The sequence below is a fragment of the Cygnus olor genome, chromosome 2, assembly GCF_009769625.2.
Source record: "Cygnus olor isolate bCygOlo1 chromosome 2, bCygOlo1.pri.v2, whole genome shotgun sequence".
Lineage (NCBI taxonomy): Eukaryota > Metazoa > Chordata > Aves > Anseriformes > Anatidae > Cygnus > Cygnus olor.
The window spans coordinates 105,467,273-105,484,949 of record NC_049170.1 but is presented as its reverse complement, the minus strand read 5'-3'; the positions used below and the strand labels follow the sequence as shown (position 1 = coordinate 105,484,949).

Below are 17,677 nucleotides of genomic sequence, written 5' to 3'. Positions count from 1 at the left end.
AAAGGTAACACCCTGTAAAACATTGGCCCGGCTCCCCTGGTTCATTCTGGTTTTTAAAAAGTTTTATTTTGGAATTGTAGGAGCAGCTGTTCGAATACACAGGCTGAGCTTCCTCGACTAGTGTGCTTGGCTCCTCACTGAAAACTGTTTGCCATCCCCACCCCTGGAGTACAGGGACACTGATATTAAGCATTCCCTCTTGTGTTCTAGGAAAGGAAATGTTCTCCCTTTGCCCCAGAGCATATTTTTCCCCTCTGACCTGGTGCTGAGTAAAACTTCAGATTGAGTTTTGAGTGGGGGTGAAAAATCTCTCATACGTCCTAAAATGAGAGAACTGTCAGGGGACAAAGACAACTAAAATCTTAAAAATTGTCTTCTTTGACATGCTTTATATGTAGCCAGGTATCACCAGAGCACTGAGGGCAGCTTACTGCCCTGTACTTCAGTGGAATGATGCTGTGGCTGTGCACGATAAGCAGGCACTCCGGGAAGGAAAAGTGATTTTAGTGAAACAGAAGATGGAGCAGTAGGTCGGAAGGGTTTCAGTCTGATCACCCTCTTGCATCCTTACAGTACACAACTGCTGTATGCATGCCGTGCAGAGATGCTAACGTGCCTGTTACAGCGTGCTGAGACTGTGCTGCGTGAAGGAAGTGCACTGGAGGGGGCAAGGGAAGCACAGCAACAGCAGCTGGAGGCTGCGTAAACAGATGTAGCTCTCAGAGCAGAGTGAAGAGTTGAGGATCCTGCAACAGCTCAGGGCTGAACTCGCCAGGGCTTCTAATTTAAGAAGGAAGAAGCGCTGCAGCAGTTGGAAGGCAGACTGGACCGTTAGTTTGGGGCCAACTTTTTTTCCTCCAAGGAAAAAAAAAACACAAAATAGTACCTGCTCTCTCACTGCAGTATGAGTGGCATTTTATCACTTTCATATAGATCTGCAGGGAACAACGATGTAAAGCAGCTGTTGCCTCAAAAACAGAAACACTGCTGCACTTTTTAATGTTTCTAATCATTGTTAATTTCCATGCACGCCATCATCTTTCCAGCCCTAAGGGTCTGATTTCCTCCAAACTTACAAGACAATGATCTCCCCAAACAATTCTGGGAGACTGTGTCCTGCCTGTGTCCTGCAGGTGGAAAAATACAGTCAAAATTGTAATTGTTTCAGAATTTTGTCACCATTGAAGTAGTTCATAAAACTTTTCATTTCATTATTATTTAATGTACTTCATGCTTCAGATATGGTCTGAACATCTTACCCATCAGTTGCATGGGTTATTAAATTAATATTTCTCATGAGGGTAATCCTTGAACTAGATACTGAGCGTAGCTTAGTAAGAAGAAAATATTTTTTAATACGTATTTAAAAGCCCTCTGTTTAATTAATGCCTAATATCTAATTTTACCTGCAAATATCTGCAACTTCTTACTGCTCTATTTATGTAAAACAGTGCTTCTAAATGCCAGTAGTTTTGCATATCTTCAGCTGGACACGCTTAAAAACTAAATCCCACATGTAAAATAAATCACCGTATCAAAAATAAATAGTGTAGCCAGAGAGAAAAGACCATTGCCTTTTGTTGTTTAGCCATTATAATTTGTATTAAAATTCTGAAAAGATTTACAAAAAGGTTTATCCCAACAACTGGCCTTCATCTTGTATGAATTTCTATATATAGTCTTCAGGATCTGGACTAGGATTTACATATCTCAATCCTATAGCCGCACAGAACAAAAGTGTCGCTTTTAACATACTGGGGCATTTTAACAAAATAACATTGGAGCTTAAGTCAGCAACCTAAAGAGTTGTGCAGTAGCCTTGTGAAAATTTAATTCTGAGTGGTCTGACGTTTGCTGGCTTTGTGCTTGTTTTACTATTTTACATGAACCCAGCCACCATATAGGTAATTCCACTGTGCTCTGGTCTCAGTAGTGATACCAAGTCTTCAAGAGCTCAAAAATTTGCCACATGATGGCACAAAAAAAAATCCTGGTGTAGATACGTGGCAGAATGCAGCGCTGTGGTATTTGTGCCGCAGCACAAACTGGCTGTGCCATGACGTACAAACAGTAATAGCTAGCTAGGTGGCTCTTACAAAGTACTGATCTACTGATCCCCTAATAGGATCTGTAACTTTTTCCCCTCCGTTTCAAATTTGTGATTCATATTGGACCATCCCAATGTCCTTTTTTTATTATTATTATTTATTTAAAATGTTATATAATGTGTAAAGTATCTCAGGTTTCCTGGTCTCCAGTAAGTCCCCAGGTCACCGGGAGGTGAAACTTGCGAGGAACAACTCCTTACCATTTTTTTCTCACTGTTTCCACAGAGGATAAGTACAGCGAGTGGAGACGGCAGGCATTATTGCTACCCACACTTTACGTGTGCAGTGGACACAGAAAATATCCGCAGAGTGTTCAACGACTGTCGAGACATCATTCAAAGAATGCACCTTCGCCAGTACGAACTCTTGTGAGGGGGATCACCGTGGAACCTGTGGTTTTAAATTCTTTGCTCCTTACTCTTTCTCTTGATACTACCCCACACAGGGTGGAAGAATATACTATAGAAATGTCAGTCTCTTCACTTTGTTTACTTTAATTATTTAACCTTAAAGCTGATTCGAAGCAAGTTTGGGTTGTTTTTCCTTCATGCTTTTTGGGACTATTTTTGTGCTTTATTTTGACATGCCACTTCTTCGTCATTCCACTAAGCCCTTTGGCTACCTCTGTTCCCTTAGGTTTTGTTTTTTTAACTGAGCATGACCTGCTAAATTTTTTCCAGCAGGTTAACGTCAGTTCAAACTGGTATGTTAGCTGGATGACACTAAAAGTCATACCTATCCCTCTGTGTGGGTTTCCTTTTTAACATGACATTGAAGAGTACTTGATGGGTGAAAAAAAGATTAATGCACTTTGTATCAGGTTATTAAATACTGTTGAGGAAGTAGACACACAATGTAGCAGCACCACAATATTTATTACTCTGTCACAGTTTTTAGCATTTCTGAGTTGCAGGTCAACTGATAAAGTGACCTCCTCTTTTAAGCCGTTACTGGCACAGGAAGTAGAGTAGATAATGAGAGGAATAGTGAAGACAAAGCAATTTTTCTGGGGTCTTGGAGCTAAGTGTCTCTGCACACCTCAGGCATTTGAATTACAGCTACTTTTCAGCCTGTTGCATCTAGGCAGAAAATTTACCACCCTCACTTACGTTATTTGTGCTGTCCACAAATGATCCTTTGAGTTCCGATCATTCTTGGACAACAGTCCTCTCCCTATATATATTTTTTTGTTTTACTGCTGGTTTATTATATTGTACAGACTGTAAAATGTAATATTATTTTGTACAACTTTATTGAAGAAAAATACTTGTAGAAGATCTTTGTGCCTTGATTATGGCTGTACCTGTAAAATGAGCTAAGATGTAAGTATGTTTTTGATTGCGCTGTACAGCTTGATGTCAACCTTACCTGCAGCAGTGACTGGAGGTAAGAACTTTATCTGTAGAGTTTAGGGGTTTTTTTCTGGTTTATATAAAAAAAATGCTCTTTAGTATAAAAATTATAAATTATGCAAATTAACCACTTACCTTTCCAAGTAAGGTATTACAGTCACCGGATGTTGCAGCAAACATGCCTTTCTCTTTTGAAGTCTCAGCTTTAAAACATTGGAATTCATTCGAGTGTCCAAATTGCAACCTGGTGTTGTTTTAATGGGAACCAAGGATTTTATTTTTTTTCCTTTATATTTAGAAGATATGTTTGGTAATTCTTTGGTCATTCATAGAACTTCACAATTGCACAGACCGATTGTGAATGTGTAAAGCACCATTATATAGAGCTCTTCAATCTTTGTACCAACAGCGGCTTTCATTGTGCAAGTAAATAGCGAGAAAGAAGAAAAAAGGTGTATAAACCCTTGTGTCTGGCCTAAGAGAATTACAAGATGACATTTTTATTTCTCTTTTAATAAAGAGACACATTAGAAAATTGTTTTATTTTAAATATTGTAGAATCAAAATGTGTGAATATTTCTCAAACTTGAATAATTTATGCAAATGACATTCTCAAAACAAGTTGTGGTACAGTACAATATATAAAAAGCAAGAATTGCTGTAGCAATAAGGCATGTCCTTTTTAGTAACTATAACACTGCTTTATATTTTATACATAGGTGTTTTATGTCTGTGACTATATACTTTTCCTGTGTCCAAGATAACCTGTACAAATGTCTAAAATTACAGTTGCAATAACAGAAACCTAGAGAAGTGTTAGACTACATTACTTTATAGAGTGTTTACCACACTTCGGACCATTCCCACTCTTCATTTTAAATTTAGGGAGAGATTAAGAGCTAACACATTCCCAGCATTGGCATTATAAATCAGCAGGTTTTGATTAATGATTTACTATACACATCGTTGCTAGTTAGAAACCTTAATCAGTCATCTTTTAAAGTCAGACTACAGCCAAATTCTGTACTTGTTTCTATTTGATGATAAATAACCCCCCTTTTAGATACTATAATACGAGCATCTCCTCTTCTCAGAAAGGTGTATATTTTAATACGTGTAAGTTCAATTTAGTTGGCAGATATTTCCCAGAAAGCAAAAGGCTGGGTGGACTAAGCTGGCAAACAAAATCCCCAAATGCAAAGATTCCCTCGCTTCCCATGCCAAAGAAACAGACCGAACAACAAAGGATAGGCTTTTCTTCAAAAACCACCCCTAGCCCAAGAGTTAAGGTTAGAGCTCCCAGCCACTGCAGGAATGCCAGAAGGAAAACAGGTCCTGGTGTGCAGCAGCCCCTCTGTTTTTTCTGGGGCGGGTGGGGAGAAGCGGTCAGGATTTGTCGCATCTTCCCTTAGACACGGCACGCAAAGACGCTGAGCTCAGACCTTACATCCTCCGTGCTGCCATCCAGGCGGGGACCCACGGCCCGGCTCTGCGGCGCGCTGCGTCACAGCTGGCGGTCTCCCCCTCCCCAGCAAAGAGCTAGTGCAGTTCAAAATGTGACTCTACGATAAAGGTAACAAAACTTGGCGGCCCTGCAGGAATCTAAAATAATGTGCATTCCTATCCCTAGCTGCCTGTAGACTGAGGGCCAAGGCATAGGATAATGTTACTGCAGCTGTATTTGACCTTCCTTCTTGCAGAAGATCGGCAACTGGAGGGCCCCTCACCACACAGATCTCTGGGATGCAATAGGGCCCTCTTTTTTTAAGCTCATCATAGCACATCTTTTTAAAAATAGCAGCTTGAGGTGTCGCCCTAATTTTTTTTTTTTAAGCAGGTTTCAGGTGTGTATCAGCAAACTGGATCTGCGAGGCTTCTTCCTGTTGTTGTCTGGTAGACGATAACTGCAAATTGTAGTCAGCTAACAGTTTAGTATGTCAGGAACTGGAAGATTTCTTGTCCCAAACTACAGTCCCTTACATATGACATCCTAAAAAGGTTACGGAAATCTGCATCTCTCAGTGCTGATGTATCTAGCTTCTGCCTGACCCTAACAAACAGACGTATGACATTAGAAGGGCCATGCAGCAATAAAACAGAGAAACGTTTCCAGTTTGCAGGACTGAGCCTCCACCAGGGTAAGACACTAGTGCAGATAAGTGATGAGGCTATAGGATTTACATAATGTACAGTTAAACTTTTAATATACATATTTGATACAAAAATTATAGCAGGAAAAGGACTCATTTGATTGTAGAATACAGTATTTTTGTACAGCATGAAACGTTCATTTTGGTTAATTATTTATCCTGTAGTAGTCATATCAGCTGTATAGGACTTCTATGGTATGTGTAAATGCAACCTGCCTTCAGACTAGCAATCAAATTAGGTCATTTGCTGGCATGAATATAGTCTGATGTTTGACTGTTCTCAGCTTTGGTATTTCAGTGACTGAATGCAGATGTCTGGCTCTTCATACTGCTTTATGCTTACTGATTAAATGCTGAGCAAAATAAAATGGTGGAGTGAGAAGCTGAAAATGAGCTAGTATCAGGATTACAAGCAGAGCACCTGCTGCACAGTATATAGTAAAGACTCTGCTCTCATACGGAAGGAAGCATTTTTGGAGGGAGAAGTCAGTTGGTGTTATGCTGCCCTGGAAAAGAAATGAAGACTGTCACTTTGCTGTTACAGTAGGTTCTAAATCAGGAGTAACACCATGGCTGTCAGATCTCCGATTTCTAAATTCTGTGTTGGGTGGCAAGGGTTGGGACCAGTTTCCTAGTACCAGTGCCTTCTCCAGGGGGCTGAAGAGCCCATACTTGTGGTGCTGGGCACTAACTGGAACAGTCACCAGGCCAACGTTAGCCCAGATGCCAATCTTCCCTCTATTCCATCTAACCAGAGAGCTGGGCTCCTCATCGGATCTGCCTTCAAGAGAAGCCTAACTTTAGCTGCTGTTAACCAACCTGGAAGGAGCCTTCCCAGGCTAAAGTTAGGTTTTGTGAATGTGCCCCTTCCTCACCCCGAACCCTCCTCCTACCCAGTACATGCTGCAAAAAACACGTTGGCTAATCCAAATTGTGTACGTGAACTTTAACAACAGAGAACTTCATTGGGTTTTGGCTTGACTTCTAATTAAAGTTTACAACAGTCTGAGGCTGATTTAAAACAGTAGTGAAGATGATGCAACTTTAATTAGCCAACCTCTTGTTTTGCAGTGAAGATGCACTGTCTGGCGTGTGCAGAGAGCGTATGTGGTTTGAAGGCAGCTACTCTCAGGAATGTGGAATAAACAGAAGTACTTTTCAACAAGAAATACTAACAGTTGCATAAAACGAATTTAAAAGCTTGGGGCTATCTGTGTATTAAGCAGCCTAAACTCAACGGCAGCAAAAATACATTAAAGATTCTCCCCCCACCAGCCCAAGTCACAGACTACTCTAAGCAGATTGTAGGTTTTGCTTCTTACTCCAAGTTTCTAGGAGTTCTGTTTTATTTTTGAACTGGGGAACTAATTGTTTTACCTCTAAGGATATACTGAGCACTGGAACTGCCTGCGAGAGCATAACCAACACACTGTATAAGATGTGAATTGGACACGAGGAGACAGACTATTGGCATGTGACCAACGTTTTCACTGTGTGAAGTGGTTAATGCACGAGTTTGAAAACCATGATCACCACGCGAAACTTTGAGGTGGACGCGGTCTTGTTTTCGTAGTTGGTAAATCAACCAAGCAAAATGAGTCTTTCTACTGTTCAGTGCACAATACTGATTATTTTTACAAGTCAATAGTTTACAATGCACCCTCTTTACAAGAAACTGTTAGATGCTTGTACCCATATACTAATTAGATCTTTAACAGCATTGCTTTGTACCACACGGAACACGTGGCTCCCACAGATGTACTTTATAAAGTGGATGCAGTGTACTGAGTGGGTTGGGTGGGTAGGCAATTTTTTTTTTATTATTTTTTTTTGTTTTTACAGGTAGAATCAGTTCTAAAATATAGCTGACTGCCATGTTGATTTATTTATGAAAGTTATCTGACAAAAATAAAAAAAAAAAATTAAAACTTACCATGATGAAACTAGGATTGTTTCTATTCCTCCAACTGAACGACGGGACGCTGATTTCTGGAATTTTCCCCGCATGCAGCACTTCACAAGCACTATGGGTGTGCCCACTGAGAATCAAACGGGGACGAAACCACCATAACAGCTAGAAAACAACACGGTAAAGCACAGCAAGTCATGACTGAAAAGAAACTGAGCATAAGACCCATTTCTTCTTCTGACAGAATAAATATACGGGAATTCTAATAATCTTACCAAGTGTTTTGTGTAAACTTTTGTTTTCCAGTAAGATATATGTTGATATTGTAATATCACTCCCCTTTAGCCCTTATCACAAGTACCAGACTTTTTCTGGCCATCCTGATCGGAAAAACAAAGCCAATAGCATGCTGTTGACATTACAAATAGAAAAATCTTGTTTTTAATAAAGCAATGCTGATTTCTTGTCTAAGAGAGAATCTTGTACTGCCAATCTTGAGCAAAGACATTTATGCAGAAGGAAATAAATACTGCCCATTAGATTTTCTGGAAAGACTTTGACTTTACATTTTCTTCAGTTACTATTGCAGCAAGAGCAGTACTTTCAAAGCGTTGGACTTTCTACCGGGTTTGTCAATAATCTACACATTACATAGGTTGCAAAACATTAAACTAAGAGATAAGAGCAGCACAACACACTTAAGAGCACCGGGACTTATCACCTGCAGAATCAAGGCCACGATCATGATGATCCTCAAGGGAACGGCTCTAACAAGCAGCCTCTCAAAGGCCTCATTAAAGCAGGAGCAGTTGTGGGCACTTTGTTTCATCTAACATTTATCCTTTCCAAAATGTTCTCATCTGTAGATACCTGTATACCCGTGCCACTCTCCCACCCACCCACCCACTGATACTCGATCTCCTAATGTATAAACCTTTTGTGATGCTTCCTGAGACAGTACATCATATTTTTCTTTAAATGGGATGTTCTTCTCCTCTGGAGGGGCAGAATCTTCTCCACTGCATTCAGCATCACTTTTCCGGTAGAGAGGGTAATGCTGGGAGACAGTCAAAGCAAGGATCAGTTGTTAACGGTCCAGCCTTTCTAGAAAGGGAACAAATACACTAAAAACATGCCAACAAGTTGCCTCACCCCGTCTCCAACACACCTGTAAAAGGATTGGTTCCGAAGCTGGAAGCTTTTCCACGTCACTGCATCTTTTGTTGGAATGATTCCAGTTCTGTGAATAAAATCAATCCACACATATTGTCTTCACCTATGTATGCCAAAGGGGTGGGGAAGGGAATTACACGATAGCTAGGTTTTGAGGGGTTGTTTTTTTTGCTGTTTTTTTTTTAATGCTTTGAGAAAAGCAGTAACAGCTCAGAGTATAGTATTTAAATACTGTCCACTGTATGAAATTTTAAGAGCCACTACGGTGGGTCAATGGGCAATGCTTTAATTTCTGTATGTGCTGTGAATACAGTTACATTCTTTCTGAACATGGAAAGTAACAGTAGAATCTGTTGTGAGTCTTTCCACAAGCAAGGCAAAAGAGAAATGGAGCAGCCTGAGAGAGATCGCAGATAGTGTCTGACAATTTTTCCACTGAAAGGTGGTTTCCTGATTGACTGCCAACCCTGTAAATCATGCTGCCTACCTTGTGTCCAGTCTGCCTATGAAAAAGGGAAGAGGAATGAAATGAGAAGCAACTGGATTTGACGAAAAAATACAACGAAAACATTACTAGGCCATCAAGGTAGGACTCCAGTAAAATCAGAAAACTACAATAAACTAGTTCAAAGGATATAGGACAGAACAACATGCAAAAATATAAATGCATGGATTACAATGCATCTCACAGAAAGTGCAGGGTTACAGAACTTCTCCTGCCATTCCTTGGAACAGAAGAAATTGCACCCTCTGCTAGTTGGCAGCACTAACAAGGAAGTTAACACCATTAGTGCAGAGCAACACAGTGAGCAGTTAGGTAAAAACAATAAGTGAAAATGAGGAAGAGAGATTTGCTAACAAGTTACAACATGAATTGGAAGCAGATTTTTTTTCAGAAGAAAGCCTTCGTTGTATCTTGACTATTCCTGTAGTATCAGTATTTCCATTCCAGTAGCCAAGTTGCTGGCTATAATCACATCTTTAATAAACTTACCTGCTGGGAGCAATTCAGTTTGTGAGAAAGCGCCACAAGCTTTGCCTCTGAGGTACGGCAGATAGCGCAGCCATCACCCTCCATGGCTACGCTGTTCACTATGACAAAGCTGGAAAACACCAGGGCGTGGGCAAGGAGAAGAAGCGGTGAGGACAGGAAAGCATTTGCTGTTCGTGCACATGTAGGATAAACCTTACTTTATAGAATGCAAGTGATCCAAAATCAAACAGCTCAACAAAACAAAAGAATATTGCAGCTTCTGAAGCCACAATGTTATAAATCCTCTTCTGAGTATCCATACCGTAGCCATTTCTCTACCTGGTAGGCTGCTTTATAAATCAGTTATTAATTAGGCTGCACGATATTCTGTATGCTGTGCTTCATGCTTACACCTTATTATTATTATTATTATTATTATTATTATTATCAATTCTTACGTGGTATTTTAGTGGAATGTTAGAAGCCAACTAAAGGGAATTCTGAAGGAAAGGAGAACTTGCTTCTCTCCCCACTCACATTTCAGGCATCAGAGACATCACTTTAGACATTCAATTCCTTTCGAACAACTGAAAAGCAATATAGCACTGCATTTGACTGTCTACCCTGAACACAGTTTCACACTTTGTGGTTTCTCGCACAGAAAAATGGGTTTATATTTGTAAAAGATTTCCTTGTAGGTTTCAAACCAACTTTAACTTTCTACAACAAGATTTGTACCTGCTTAGTCCCTCGGTCAGAACTGCAGGAAGAGCTGTATTTCCAGTTCAACTCAGTATGTTTACCAGACATGAATGAGTTGATTGCCTCCACTTAAGAGATGCTAGCCAACACCTCCCACCCCCCCAAATTTTAATCCTCTTTCATCAGACTAATCTGCTTTTATACCACAGATTTGTTATAAAGTAGTTTATCCAGTAAAATTTCATTAATAACACAGCTCTTTTCAGTTAATGAATATGATACTAGACATGCAATCTGCAGCTGGAAGCAAGAATTCTGCTGTGCTGATTTATGGAAGGGGACATGGAGATATTCCTTCATAACTTATTTTAAACAGCCGGAATACATTTCTAGAGGACCCCATATCTGCATGATAAACAATAGCATTATACTGGGCATTCATGAAGCTCATATATCTTTGGGAGGGAGAGGGTGAAACAGCACTATTTCTGTATCTGTTCAGTATATTCTAAATGTCTGCTTAATTAAGGGAACCAGTGTAACCTTCTAGTTTTTTAATCTTACATTCATAGGAGTGATTATAACCTAATCATGCCAATGCTTTTCCACAAACCCACTACTGTTTTCTCACATTGGACTCCTGCATGGTATACAAAAGTAGCAAAAGGGTGCACACAGACAGCTACAGAAAGAGACAACGATGAGAACAAGCTCTGCAACAAGGTCTATTCAAAGTCAAAACCAGCCTGTGCATCATTGCCCCACCCTGTGGAAAACCTGTGGACAAGCAACTGCTGTGCTCCCAAGTTCCTCAAACAAGAGTTAAGTTCTGCAGACTAAAGAAGTTATTAAAATTAATGAAACTCTTAACTTGCAAGCACAGAGGGGGTTTGTTTGTGTTTCTTTACTGAATCCTACTCTTCTGCTATGTTTACAGCCATGGGTCATTACCAGCTGCAAGGAAGTAAAATCGCAAACCAGAGAATTTCATTCTGACTCCTCAGTACTTTTCCATTTAGAAGAAAATTGGCCTAGCTTAAAGCAAAAGCTGCTCCTCCACATCACACTATGGGTTTATTCAAAGTGTTTCATGTTTAACATATCACAAGCTAGATTAAAAATAATAATAATAACAGAACTTAAGCATATTAATAATATTCTCATATTATTTCATCAGAAATTCACTTCTAGTTCTCATTCTTCATCACCTAGGTCTCCTAGCCCACTAATAACTACTCTAAACATTGAAAAAAACCTGTATATGCATATACTCACTTTATTCCTTTTCGAGTTATTAGCTTTCCTGAAGTAAAGTTGAAAATTTTTTCAAATCGATTTACCTTGTACGTGGTCATTCTGTGTCACAGAACAAAAACACAACTGAGGTAAGAAATCGGCATTATAATAAATAATCTGACACAGTTGCTTTGCAGTTTTTAGACCATTCATGCAGCTTACAGCTCCATTATTTAGATCACGTATTCATTCAGCAAAATCATAGGGATGCTCTGAAATTCTGCCCTAGTCACAACAGTGTAAGCAGACATCCTACCGAAGCACAGCAGAGCAAGCACACTTAAACTCTTCCACAGTGAGGAAATGGGAAAGGGAATGTGCTTAGACTAAGCACTTTGCAGACAATGAAGCCCAAAACAAGGAAAAGCAGCTTCAAGACTTTGCCCATGCAGAAAAACTAGCCCTGAACAACTTTACATATGCTTCAAGATGCACAAAAGTAGCCTGAAACCTGTTCTAAAATGTATTCCTGTGGTGTGTTGTGTGTAGATCACAGAATCACAGAGTCATTACGGTTGTAAAAGACCTCCAAGATCACCTGGTCCAACCATCCCCCTACTACCACTGTCACCCACTAAACCATGTCCCCAAGCATCACGTCCAACCTTTCCTTGAACACCCCCAGGGACAGTGACTCCACCACCTCCCTGGGCAACCCGTTCCAATGCCTGACTGCTCTTTCTGAGAAGAAATGTCTCCTCATTTCCAACCTGAACCTCCCCTGGTGCAACTTGAGGCCATTCCCCCTAGTCCCATCACTAGACACCTGTGAGAAGAGGCCGACCCCCAGCTCCCCATACCTTTCTTTCAGGTAGTTGTAGAGAGCAATAAGGCCTCCCCTGATCCTCCTCTTCTCCAGACTGAACAACCCCAGTGCCCTCAGCCATTCCTCACAGGACTTGTGCTCCAGGCCCTTCACCAGCTCCGTAGCCCTGCTCTGGACACGCTCCAGGGCCTCAATGTCCTTGTAGTGAGGGGCCCAAAGCTGAACACAGCACTCGAGGTGCGGCCTCACCAGAGCAGAGTACAGGGGGACGATCACCTCCCTGCTCCTGCTGGCTGCACTATTCCTGATACAAGCCAGGATGCCGTTGGCCTTCTTGGCCACCTGGGCACACTGCCAGCTCATGTTCAGGTGAGCATCAACCAACATCCCCAGATCCTTTTCCTCTGCACAGCTTTCCAGGCACTCAGCCCCAACCCTGTAGCATTGCATGGGGTTGTCGTGGCCAAAGTGCAGGACCCGGCACTGAGCCATGTTGAACCTCATCCCACTGGCCTCTGCCCATCAACCCATCCTGTCCAGGTCCTTCTGCAGGGCCTTCCTACCCTCCGGCAGACTGACATTTCTCCCCAACTTGGTGTCGTCTGCAAACTCACTGAGGGTGCACTCAATTCCCTCATCCAAATCATCAATAAGATATTAAAGAGGATGGGCCCCAACACTGACCCCTGGGGAACACCACTGGTGACCGGTCACCAGCTGGATTTCACTCTGTTCACCACCACTCTCTGGGCCCGGCCATCCAGCCAGTTTGTAACCCAGCAAAGACTGCGCCTGTCCAAGCCATGGGCTGCCAGCTTCTCCTGGATGAGAAGCTGTGGGAGACTGTGTCAAAGGCATTGCTGAAGTCTAGGTAGACTACGTCAACAGCCTTTCCCTCATCCACCAGGTGGGTCACCCGGTCATAGGAGATGAGGTTGGTCAGGCAGGACTTGCCTTTCATGAACCCGTGCTGACTGGTTGTCTTGCACATGTTGTGTGCTGGATTAATACCTTTTAAGATTGCTGTAAATTACAATCCCATCTCATTTGGTTATGATCAAAACCATTCTGTATAAACACACGAAAAGTCACTCAAACAGTTACTGTACACACACTGACATTTCATTCTTGGCACTTGGGTATTCCTTTCACTGAAGGGACTTACTCATAATGAAATCCAATGTCATGATTTCCAACGATAACCACCAGTTCAGTAGAAGCTGGATACTTAAACATTTTCCGAAATCTCCTGACATCATCTGCCCATGCCTGCATGAAAAAAAAATGAAGAAATTAATGCTGTTCCACAATATTGAAGGGAATTGCTAACGTACAACACAGAAGTACACACTCAGTGAGATGCTCACATGTTCCAAGTTTTGTATAAAGGGAAAAGTGTCCAGATACCACCAAAAATGAAGGAGAAACACAACATCCCAACTACTATCTAAAACACTAGAAACTCTATCAGTAGAACAACTGTAGTAACATGAAAAAAAGCCTTGCATACCTAGTCTGCTTCCTTCTGCCATCCATTTCCTTCAAGCAATCCTCATTTTCTGAAATAAGAGAGCTGTTCATGTCATACCTGAGGTGAGCTCCATTTTCCTTCATCAAAGACATCTCCCAGAATAAAAACAATATCTGGCTGCAGTAACCACAAGGCAGTTTGGAAAGATCTCTCCATTTGCCATTCCCTAAAGAGAGAATACATACCCAGTCATCACTGCATAACTTCTAGATCCTCAAGTCTGAATACACGAACATAGCCTGACAGGAATGTGAAGATGGCTCCTACACACTGAGAATGCTACTATGAAATTCAAATTAGATACTTAGAAATCAGGTTTAAGTGCCGTAGGTGCATCTTACCTGGTGGGTAATTCCACCGCAATACAATCAGAATTGAGTCATGCAAGAAGTAATACCAGTTTGTTTATTTTTATTCACTACAATTCCATTAAATAACAATTTATTAGAACAGTGAATTATTTAATGTATTTTACTATGCATTTGTTTCTTCAGCAAAAGTTTACAAGGTTCATATAATGTTAGAATCGGTACTTTCTTCCAGCATTTTTTTAGACAAAAAAACAACATGGCTTTGTGCAGTAGGCATAGGATTGGGTTACCTTTGTTTTTAAGTACAATTTTGCTGCCCATTCTTCTACTACAGAAATAAATTTCTACTGGCTTCCTTACCTCTGCAGTTGAAGGTGTTAACTTGTGGGGACATCAAAGTTATCTGGCTCATTTTTAAGGCACTGTAAAAAATAATTATGCACTGGAAAAGACTATCTGACCTATCTAAAACATTCAGGTACCTACATCCACCTGAACAATGAAGACTGCACCGCCTAAGTCCCATTCGTTAATGCATTTATTACCTAGTCCAGGTACAGACAGGCACTCAGAAGCAGTACGCGTATTTCTTAAGACAACAGCAACATTGGTTTTAAACATCTGTCCCATTAGTTACTATTAAAACTCTAAAAACAGGATAGAGATTCAAAAAATTAAATTACTACCTTCGTAGTTTATCCAGCCAATGTCCTTTGATTTCACCAAGCAGGTGAGTGTCAGCTAAAATTATGGCCTTCAGGACTGAAGCTGAAGTGTCTGTGTTACCTGTGTGAGCTCCACCTTTCACTTCTGGCCATCGACATTGAAAAATTACCACATAATAAATTAAAAATTCACAAAATATTAACACGGAGCTGACAAAGCACACAAGTTTCAGCAGGAAACAGATCCTCTTCCTCGAAGGAAGATTCTTCACAGTGATCAATCTAGAAGTCAGCATTGCAGTACCAGCATAAGAGTCTTTCCCAGTGGCTAAGTTCTCCTCTCCAAGGTGAAAACAATAGGGTCTTGTCAGAGGACCAAGTGGGGCTTCACATCAGTACAAAATCCCTGTGGAGAAAATAAAAAATAAAATATTCATAAAGCCAACAGTCCCTGTGAAAAGCTACCATGCAAGGCTGATGGTGCTGGTTTCTCATCAGAATGAAAGCTTTGGTGTAATAAAAGTATGCATGCACATACCTATACACATACACAGAATCATCTAGGTTGGAAAACACCTTCAGGTATTTTCCTGAAGAGAATATATATATATTTGACTGAAATTGCAAATTTGGTCTTCTCTTTCAGGTACATTTGTTCAACCCACACAGAAGGCCGAGCTGCTGAGCCTAGACCAGCGTTCTCTCCTACCAGGGCCAAGGCAACTAGTTTAAAGCTAGCCAGAATCTCACTGCATGATGCTTTTTTACAACATACAGCGAAAATACTGAGAATAGGGATCAAAGATAGGTAAAGATAAAGCTCAGCTTGAACAAAAGAGAAAAAAAAAAAAGAGGGAGAGGTGGTGGTGTGAGGATAGAAAGGAATTCCTTACCATCCTGGCCACTGCACTGCCACAAGTCACATAACACTGCCCAACCAGTGCAATTGCCACCTTTATACAGTTCCTTCTAAGAATCTCCAGGAACCCCAAGCAATTTGCTGTCCCAAAACAAGTTGACTGGAGCTTTCCAAGAACATAGGATGACTTCACTAACACTGCTTCATTTCTAGCAAAGAGAAATGATGGAGGCTCGGACAAAGAAACGGTGCTACAGCTGAGGATCAATGTGGGAAAACAAGCCTTTCGAGGTTGGTAACTAGACTGTCATTCCTGACTTCTTCCACCCTGGATAGTTTGTGGCCCAAAGAGGGAACTTACCCCTTTTAAAACTGTAATTTTATTTTATGCCATTTTAAAGGCTAATCCAAAACAAATGCCTTCACTCCGATAAACCACAGCTGTAACAGGGCTCATGGATTGTTCCACTTGTTCACAGACGTTGAAGAGAAACTCATTATTTCTGGGTTAAGGAGGAAATACCCCCACTTTCACAGTTCTGCTTCTGAAGTCACTCACACAAATACATTTTCTGTGTCAATGCCTACAAGAAACAAGTATCCCAAATGGGAGGACAGGGATACCAGCCTTACTTTAAGCGAAATCACTCCGGTTCCACATGCAACCTCTCCGGGTTTCAATCTGAAGAGTATTGCAGCTCTGGCAGACCCACTTTTTGAAGGTCAACCATGTAACACAGTAACAGGGACTCTAGCAGAGCTATTAGGTGTTACTTCACAGGCTCACAAACAAACTTTCAGAAAAATCCACAAAAAGTCTTGTAGCCCTCCCCCTGTACTAAGGTCCTGGATATTAGCAGTTATTGCAGGCAGACAGTGATTAGCAGCCGATGTTAATTTGTGTTGAATAAACCTGATGAGAACCGTGACCACTCAGTACATTTGAATATTCAGACCCTAAGTATCAGGAACACTGAGATAAAATTAAAGATCCATTAATTTTGTGTGGTTCTGTTTTGAAACCTTGGTCACAGTCACATGCTGAACACAGGAACAAAACTCAGATTGTTTTACTGCCCTGTGTCCTAGCCCATTTGATTGATGTCTCACAGAAATCAAAAACAGATTAACTTATTTTTCCCCAACCAAAACCTCTATTTGATAACAGCCACCTATTCTCAAACATGAGCTTCAACACTACAAAGTACTTGTTCGAGACAAAGAACCATTCATCTTCATCATGTAACGTTTCCAATGTGCATTATTTAACATTAGCATGACTAATAGATAATTGCATGTAATTCAGTTCTATCTAAACTTAGTTTTACATGAGAAGGCTACTGGCCAGACATCACAATTTCATGACACAGAGGAACTACAAATAAAGGCTGATTAACTTGTTTAATATAAATCTCATCCATATCTTAACTGGCAATAAAAATCAATGAGATCTTGTTTGTATATCTCACAACTAAGCAAGACTAAAGGAAAAATGTCTGTTCAATAGATAGAGCAACAAGCACTGAAGACATGTAAGTTCTTAACTGTAAGCACACAAATTCATACAGCCAAATCCTGAACAAACTGTACCTACCCCAGAATTTGGTAGCAGATTTTGGTAATCCTAAACAGTCTTCTCTCCTAAGAAAAATAGTACTGAATTGCTAGTAAGTTACTAAAACCAAAAACCCTATGTCTCTGTATTCACAGCCCACACAAAACTTAAAACAAATAAAACCTGTTGTTTTGCTATTGGTGCTAATGCATTCTCTAGTAGATTTTTGTTATGTGATTCTTAACACATCAGATTTCTTCAGAAGCTGCCCAAACAGCTACAGAGCTGCAGCAAAAAGCCACTGTTACAGACCAGAGAAAAAAAATA

General features: G+C 40.7%; 2 protein-coding genes across 10 annotated transcripts in view; one reads left to right on the top strand and one right to left on the bottom strand.

Annotated features, from left to right (window-relative positions):
- GNAL (G protein subunit alpha L) overlaps positions 1 to 8,071 on the top strand; it is a 197,419-nt gene extending 189,348 nt beyond the window's left edge. For all 5 annotated transcript variants that reach the window (XM_040549970.1, XM_040549975.1, XM_040549973.1 and 2 more), the window contains one exon: positions 2,334 to 8,071. In XM_040549970.1, the coding sequence (XP_040405904.1) occupies positions 2,334 to 2,480 (147 nt within the window). In that variant the 3' untranslated portion in view covers positions 2,481 to 8,071. The remainder of the gene's footprint in view (positions 1 to 2,333) is intronic.
- The window catches only part of MPPE1 (metallophosphoesterase 1), a 38,766-nt gene that overhangs the window by 2,431 nt on the left and 18,658 nt on the right, over positions 1 to 17,677 (bottom strand). For 4 of the 5 annotated variants that reach the window (XM_040549976.1, XM_040549978.1, XM_040549977.1 and 1 more), the window contains 8 exons: positions 14,958 to 15,342; positions 14,018 to 14,126; positions 13,595 to 13,698; positions 11,643 to 11,723; positions 9,687 to 9,795; positions 8,688 to 8,759; positions 8,454 to 8,576; positions 7,544 to 7,684 (listed from right to left, as the gene is read on the bottom strand). In XM_040549976.1, the coding sequence (XP_040405910.1) occupies positions 7,544 to 7,684; positions 8,454 to 8,576; positions 8,688 to 8,759; positions 9,687 to 9,795; positions 11,643 to 11,723; positions 13,595 to 13,698; positions 14,018 to 14,126; positions 14,958 to 15,232 (1,014 nt within the window). In that variant the 5' untranslated portion in view covers positions 15,233 to 15,342. Of the gene's footprint in view, positions 1 to 2,333; positions 6,117 to 7,543; positions 7,685 to 8,453; positions 8,577 to 8,687; positions 8,760 to 9,686; positions 9,796 to 11,642; positions 11,724 to 13,594; positions 13,699 to 14,017; positions 14,127 to 14,957; positions 15,343 to 17,677 lie in introns of those variants that run through there. The other variant, XM_040549980.1, reaches the window with a different exon arrangement.